Raw genomic sequence first — 7,439 nt, 5'->3', positions numbered from 1 at the left:
TGTGAGAAGAAAATGAGTATGGGCTCACCTGCATAATCAGTCGGCTTTTTGCTTGACAAGACACTGTGCCAGTGCAACGAGAATCTCACACATTATGATGTTCCTCCTCCTCTCCCATTCACAGTATACTTTTCCCCTCTATTTAAGTCATCTAAGATCTCTTAATCTACCACACTCCTCAATGCCAATAGTAGTCGGTATTGAAATTGATCGGCTCCTTTTAGGTTGTTTCTGGTTTTGGGTTGATTCTTTTTTGTTTAGATAGATAGTATTGAGAAGGATTGTTTTGATTTGGTTTTCATTCCATTATGAACAGTGAAATATTGCTTTCACTCGATTTTGATTATCAGTTTCTTCATTACTAGGGTTCATAATTTGGTCGAAACTTCTGAAATATATTTAGGTTTGGAGAAGGGTTTGGTTTAATATAATTTGGGTTCTCTGTATTATTTGTTAAGATTGTTTTTTATTTTTGTTATGATTGTAATTGGATGTAGAATGAATATTTTGATTCTTTGTGTATAGGGTTCTAACTACGCATAAGGATCATTTATAACTATTTGTAGATGATTGTTCTCTTATCTCTTCTGACTGAAGATCTTCAGTAAAGTACGGTAGTGGATCATTGTATTTAGTGGTGTCAATATGTCTCTTGAAGAACCGATTTGAATTGTTTGTAAGATCTTTTGCCAAGATGGATGAAGGGTTGCTTTAATGAATGTTTGGGACAGTTCTCAGGGATCAGAAGGAAGGTTAATATGATTTTTTTCTTTCATGAATGTTCGGGACAGTTTTTAAGGAATTAGAAATAAATTTAATAGGATTGATTTTGATAGTTATCTCTGTTCAGAAGGGTGTTCTAGGTTTTTACTATAGATAATTATCAGTATATTCAGGAGACTTGTCACTGCTTGTAGAAGATATTATATGTTTTTATTGTTTATTAGATAGTTTAGCGGCCAGTGATTTAATTTAGTTTTTGAAAATAGATATGGAGGAATACTGTTCTATTTGATTCTAGTGGCATATACAAGTTGGTTTTTTAATGTTTTCTAATACATATGGTGAACCGCCTAATACATGGTTCTTAATATTGACAAGGATTACCATCAGTTTCACTTCAGTCGGATGTAAGTTTGGAGATAGATCGGTTGAGATTGATTTTAGTTAGTCTTATAATTTTCACAGTTTGAAATGTTAGTACTTTGTGTAATCCCATTCATGTTGAAGATTCTAGATCATACTATATTTTTTTTTTCTCTTTTTTTCTTTTTTTTTCTATGAAGAGGTTTATCTTGTTAGTAGTGCGGAGAAGGGAGTTCTCTTCAGTCCACTCAAAGATGGTGTTTGGCTTGAAGCAGCTGCCGACTTATTCATTCACCTGCTACATCTCATATCAATGGGAGGATCAGCATGGAGGAGTAGAGAACAAGACGAGATGTTGTAGATGTGTGAATGATGTGGGAGCTGATATCAGCCGGAGACTGCCACTGCTTGGACTGAAGGGAGCTCCCTTCACAATTCTCTTTCACTTTTCCTACGAAAATTACCAAGAAAAATGTATTTTCAACCTCCTCTAATGTAACTGTAATGGTTTTTCTTGTGTAGAGGTTGAATATGTGGAAAGCATTCTATGACTTGGCTAACATTAGAACAATTTCTCTCTCACGAGTTGCTTATGCACCGCCTTAGGTTCTTCAAGGATTTATGAAATTTCAGTAAATGAAGATTCTAAATGCATTTTGATTGCAATGTCAGGTTTCCTATCCTCTTTTTGGAGTTCTTGGAAGTCTCCTGAGCGGAATATATTGTTTGTAAGGAGCATACGAATTTTGAAGGATTCCCCATGATTTGGTAATGATTTGTACACATTCCTGCTTCATTTCGTTTGTAGCATAAACTGAATCTAGCTCTGAAAAGGAATTGCTACATATTCTTTTTTCCATTATATTTGTAACCTAAAGTGAAATTGACATCAAGGCAATAAAACCTATCTTCATGGCTATGTTTGAACTTAATGTTTTGTTTACTTTATTGGCAAGTTACAAATTCCAACATTTATTTTTGCAAGTAAACTAGATCATCCTTAGTGGATACCACTCCATGTATCATTTATTCCGTTAAATAAGCAGATTTGATTCTAGCAGGGAACGGTCATGATAGTATTATTTCTGTTCCTAATTTTTTCACTGGCAACTATAATGATCGTACTGAGCAACAACCCAAATTTGTCATAGTCTACAATGGTTTTGAGTATGGTTTTGATCATCTAGTACATCAGAGATAGTGAATTCAAGCGTTTTCCTTTCTACCTTACATTACCACCAATGTTTTTCTATAAATGTTTTTTTTTCAGGATTCATACTGAGGAAGACCAAAAACAATTTTTTTTTGAGATCATCCCGTTCCTTCACCTCTGGAAAGAAGAATAATGATTGCTTTATGCCCTGAACAAAACGTTGCAGAGCAGAACTGTGCATTGCAATTCTTTTGATGGTAAACATGAATTCCTCGGGATGCCTAACTGATTATAGTAAAAAGCAAATGTAGTGCTGCTTTTAGGGCAAATATTTTAATTCTCGGACATGCTGAAATAGTTATGGCGAAAAGTGATCCCACTTTGATGCTGCAATGTACGAGTATCAGAGTGCTTTCTGTTGCATTGTACTTGTGAAGAAGTATATGAAGACATAAAGGGTGATTCCGGTTTTTTAAGTGACAAAATAAGGTTGTCCATAAATAATATCTGTAAAAGTTTTTTCTGTAACCATAATCAGACGAACTGTCCTCTAACGTGTAGTAAACACTAAAGAATATTTTTCCAATGAATGCTACAACATATCAATCTTGTCATATAATTTGGAGGATAGATGATTTCTCTTCATTTCAATTGTGGGAAAAGGAAATTGGCAATAAGATTTGTAAGAAATGAGTCCTAGTGATTAATCTGTTCAGGCATGGATCTTATCCTGATGCAGGCTAGAAATTTATTTTGTTATTACATTGTTTTCACAAATGATCTATTTTAATATTGTATGGTTGTAAAGGTAATTTATTATGTATCTTATGGTTTTGTCATTAATAATGTAGAGAGATAGTCTTTACAGTTTACGATATTGTTAGAAATAGTTGTAGATATATAGTCTTCACAGCATATGATGTTGTTTACAATAGTAAATTTTATTCGTGTAAAGTTGATATTTTCATTTATATTCATAGAAAAAGTTTTCTCTTAGAATATTTGTCTTATTCTGAAACTCCTCAATTTAAATCTTGAAAAATCTGAATTCGAAGACTTGTGATATATGATCCAAAACATAATAACAGTCAGTTAAAATAAATGAAGAAACAAAGCATGTTAACAATAATAGATCTTAAGGAATTGTTAACTCTCTTTTGGTTAAGTTCAAGGAACTGAGCACGTAGGTGTGCCGCACTATGGTTGTTGGGTTGGATGCTTGTTTTGGTTGCTGGTTTTGTGGTTCTTTTTGATAGCTGATTTAATTATTTTTCATTTATTCTTTTTTTGTTCCTTTTTTTGGATTTCACTCCTTGTGAAATTCTGTCTTTCTATCTGTTGATATGGTGCAATTTTTGCTGTCTAAAAGAACCTATCCTACTTTATCTAATTAGAACAATAATAGATCTCAAGAAAAGAATTTAATAATACAAGAAACCTAATAATTTTGTGTGTTATCTTTTGAGATATAAAGGTGCAAGCCATTTCACAATTTTTACTCTTTATTTACGTTTTATTTGTTTACAATTTAGAATGTAGTGTGCATTGTTGATTTTTATTGAACATTTTTAAATAGGCTCTTCAGCTGTCCTGGCTAGTTTCCCATGGTGGAATGGATTCTTTTGTTCATTGTTATTTTATGTATTGAGAGATGTTCATGTAGAAACCAACTTTATTTAACAGAGTAATATAACTCCATTTTTTGAAGAAGTTAATTTATGGTGTGTTTTTCTATAGGTATATTTAAATTGGCTCTCATGTAACATTGTAGTATTATTTATTTATTTCAAGTGTTTATTTGCTATTAAAATATGCTATATTTTGTTTAGTTAGATTATTTCTTTACCAATTTAGATTTATCATAACTAGTACATTAAAATTAACACATCAATGATAATAAATTACTTTAAGAAAATTGAAGAGTGAATTTATGGGGGCATGTAGAAGGAGGATATGAAGAGTGAGTTTATGGGCATATAAAAGGAGGATATAAAGAGTGAGTTTATGGGCACGTACTTATGCTAAAGATAAAACAACAAATAAGGCTAAGCAAAAGAATGCATGGGTTTGTTACACATTTGAATTACTTTTGATAAAAGTTATTTTAGTAGAGAATACATATGCAAATGTAGCTAAAGATATTCTAAAGGAAGTTTACCAAGGTAGAAAATAGATTAAGGTGGTCAAGCTACAAAGGTTAAAAAGAGAATGTGAGGGCTTAAGAGTGGAGGAAACCATTAATGTAAGTGATTTTCATATGAGTGTGAAAGTTGTGGTTAGTTTAATGACTACTTTAGACTAAAAAAAAATTAGTTAGCAAGTTATGAATTTAAAAAGAATCAATCTATATTTAACAACAAAATGAAACAATGTTACAATTATTATTCAAAGGAGGAAAGATTAAAATGTGAGTGCTTATTCTATAAGAGTAAAAGATATTGTTAATTAGATAATTACTTTGGGATAAAACACCAATGAGTATGCTATGAATTTAAAAAGTATTTACATATCTAACAACACAATGGAATGATTTTCCCATTATCATTCAAGAGAGGAAATATTTGTGTAGCCTTGAGTATGATCACCTTATTATATGCATTATGTCACATAAGGAAATATCGAAAGATTTATCAAGAGATGTTAATAATTAAGCATTTTCCTAAGTTGTAAATTTTAAAGATTAAAAGTGCAACTAGTAGCTTCAAAATAATTCTAATGGTAAGGAAGAGGTTGAAATCAAATTTCATTTTGAGAAGAAATAAGGGGACATGGAGTTTTTAATGAGGAAGAGGTAGAGGTTGAATTGATGAAAGAAATACTCTTGACATTGTACTAGGTATGATTATTTTAAAAGAGGTCATAGATTGAAATTAGGAAGTCATAATAGAAATGGCAATTATATTCTAGAGGGAAAAGATGGAAAAACTAAAAAATGAGGGCTTGTACTTGAGACCCAAGAACTAGAAGAGGGACTATTTGGTGGATATGTAGCACCTGAAATCAAAGTATTTATTGCATGTCCATGATCACTATCAACAAGAATATCACAATCCATAAAAGATTTTGACTTCTCAACATGGTCTTTTTGATGATCATAAACTCCCCCTTCATAAAAAATAACATTACTTGAGAGACAAAAAACAAAAAAAAAAAGCTATTAATGAAAGGGTTATATAACTTATAAACCTTACTATGATCACTATTAATATTACATATTTTGCACAACATGCTTCATAAAGAATCATTGAACATTTTATATTCCTTAGTAGGAATCCATTTAATAATTCACACTATTATTTACTTGTTTCATTTGTTACACATCCCAAGTACTATTTCCATTACTATTTTTTTTTCCTTAGCTATCGATTCTATTGCTCTAGTGTAAGGAGTGGAAAGTTGTCTTTCAATTCAAGGGGTTTGATTCTATTAAATATATGAAAATATTTATCCTTTGAATTGAAAATACAAACCCAACAATGACATGATTAATCATCAATTAAAGTAATAAAGTATGATGACTTACAAAATGCTTCATTGCATAATACAACAAATGGAGAATAAGTAAATTAAAGGGGTAATAGATCCTCCATGATTTTCATTTACAAAATAACTATCCTATATGTTTTCTCTTAGCACATGGCTCACTAGGATTTTTATGTTCTTGAGCCTTGGGCAACCCAAAATCAATTCTAATAACATGATTAATAATCAATTAAAGCAATCAAGTGTGTTGACTTCACCAAACTCTTTGCCAACAAAATACAAAAAATATATATTGAGTCAATTAAATGGGTGATAAATCCTCCATGCTTTTATTTTAGAGGGTGATTAGCTTGTTTGTTTTCTTTAGCACATGCTTCACAACCTACTTCTTTATACTCAACCTCATGTGCATCCCAATCCTAGAAACCTTTTGTGTAGAATTCCAACATCTGCATCTAACACCAACATAGTGATCAATGTTACTAACAAGCCTATTCATACACTCCACAAAGGTTGACATAATGCTTCAGAAGTTGTTGATAACTACCCTATAGGAAATCTTGATTTTATCCATTCTCCCCTTTAACTCCCCAACCTTTCTCTCTATATCTTCCACATGCCTGAAAATTACCTTATTATTACTCTCTAGAAGGACCTCTTGAATCTCCTCAAATTTTAAGAGCCCTGTACTTCAAGTTAATGGTTTTAATGGTATTGAAAATTCACTTCTCCATATGAAAATACTATAAAGACATAGCCTTGCTAATCTAGAGCATACCAAAGGGAAGTTTCACTTTAATGTGTTTGAAATCTCCTCCAACATCCTCATGTTGACTTCCTCAGGATCAATCATCCTAAGAATGGGGAAACATTTGTCATTCTTATTATTCTCCTTCTCCTCAAGCTTATATTCATCATCTTCCAAAGTATTGTTCTACTCAACACTATCGACTTAATTTTAAGGGGAACAGGGGTATCATGCTCTATAGAGTCAGTGTAATCAACTCAAATAGGCACTTCCTTCTCCTCCTCCTCAACAACTTCAACATCAATCCTTTTCTTCTTTACACCAATTTTCATAGGAGAATGGATTTTTTCCTCTTGCACAAGATATGGAGAGGGAGACTTAGGGACAAAAGGATTAGGAAAAAACATTCGTTCCACCAACTAGTGGGATCATGGAAACTTTAATTTTTAATAGTACATTGTAAAAATATATTATGTATTCAATGTTTCCTACTAAATTATTACATATAAAAATATTTTGATATTTATTTTCATGTGTACATTTTTCATCTTTCCAATAAGCTTTGGGAAGTTTGTGCATCATCCTATGAATACTTTCCATGTATATTCATTCAATGTATGAAACAAGAGATTGGTGAATTTCATGGGTGTTCAATTGATGTAGGGATGTGTAGCGATACATTTCTAATACATTTCAAACTTCTATTAGCACTCAAAATCATCATCATTAAGATTTATTCATAGTTCTTAGTCTTTGCATGGACTAATTTTGTAAGCTTCAAGAGATGATACCATAGAATATGTAGCCACAATACAAATATTCAAGTAGCAATTAGTTGAAATTAGTGCATAAGAAAGAGCCTAAGATGGATTACAAGATCACTTGACTACATTCTGATTATTATAATTTATCAAAGTGGCTGTGGATTTCAAAGAAAAAGAAACATAAAGAGTGGTACAATGTTTATCA

At 31.6% G+C, this 7,439-nt stretch overlaps 1 protein-coding gene across 2 annotated transcripts; it reads left to right on the top strand.

Moving 5' to 3' along the window:
* The first annotated feature begins 234 nt into the window (after window positions 1-234).
* Window positions 235-3,051, top strand: LOC149539455 (uncharacterized). Of its 2 annotated transcripts, XM_089800703.1 has the most exons (3): window positions 235-1,560; window positions 1,759-1,854; window positions 2,357-3,051. In XM_089800703.1, the coding sequence occupies exons 1-2, from the start codon at window positions 1,281-1,283 to the stop codon at window positions 1,848-1,850; spliced, it is 372 nt and encodes a 123-aa protein (XP_089656829.1). In that variant the 5' UTR covers window positions 235-1,280; the 3' UTR covers window positions 1,851-1,854; window positions 2,357-3,051. The 2 variants fall into 2 exon arrangements, with proteins under 2 accessions (XP_089656829.1, XP_089656828.1); XM_089800702.1 differs by having other exon boundaries at window positions 1,759-3,051.
* The last annotated feature ends 4,388 nt before the right edge of the window (window positions 3,052-7,439 follow it).

The sequence above is a fragment of the Cupressus sempervirens genome, chromosome 9 (assembly GCF_028749045.1).
Source record: "Cupressus sempervirens isolate cs-2001-9-10 chromosome 9, ASM2874904v1, whole genome shotgun sequence".
NCBI lineage: Eukaryota > Viridiplantae > Streptophyta > Pinopsida > Cupressales > Cupressaceae > Cupressus > Cupressus sempervirens.
This window is presented reverse-complemented; position numbering and strand designations above follow the sequence as displayed.

Coding starts and splice junctions, on each gene's coding strand:
- LOC149539455 (XM_089800703.1), top strand. CDS start 1,281: ATGAAGAGGTTTATCTTGTTAGTAGTGCGGAGAAGGGAGTTCTCTTCA. Junction 1,561..1,758: donor CGAAAATTACCAAGAAAAAT/GTATTTTCAACC, acceptor TTGCAATGTCAG/GTTTCCTATCCTCTTTTTGG.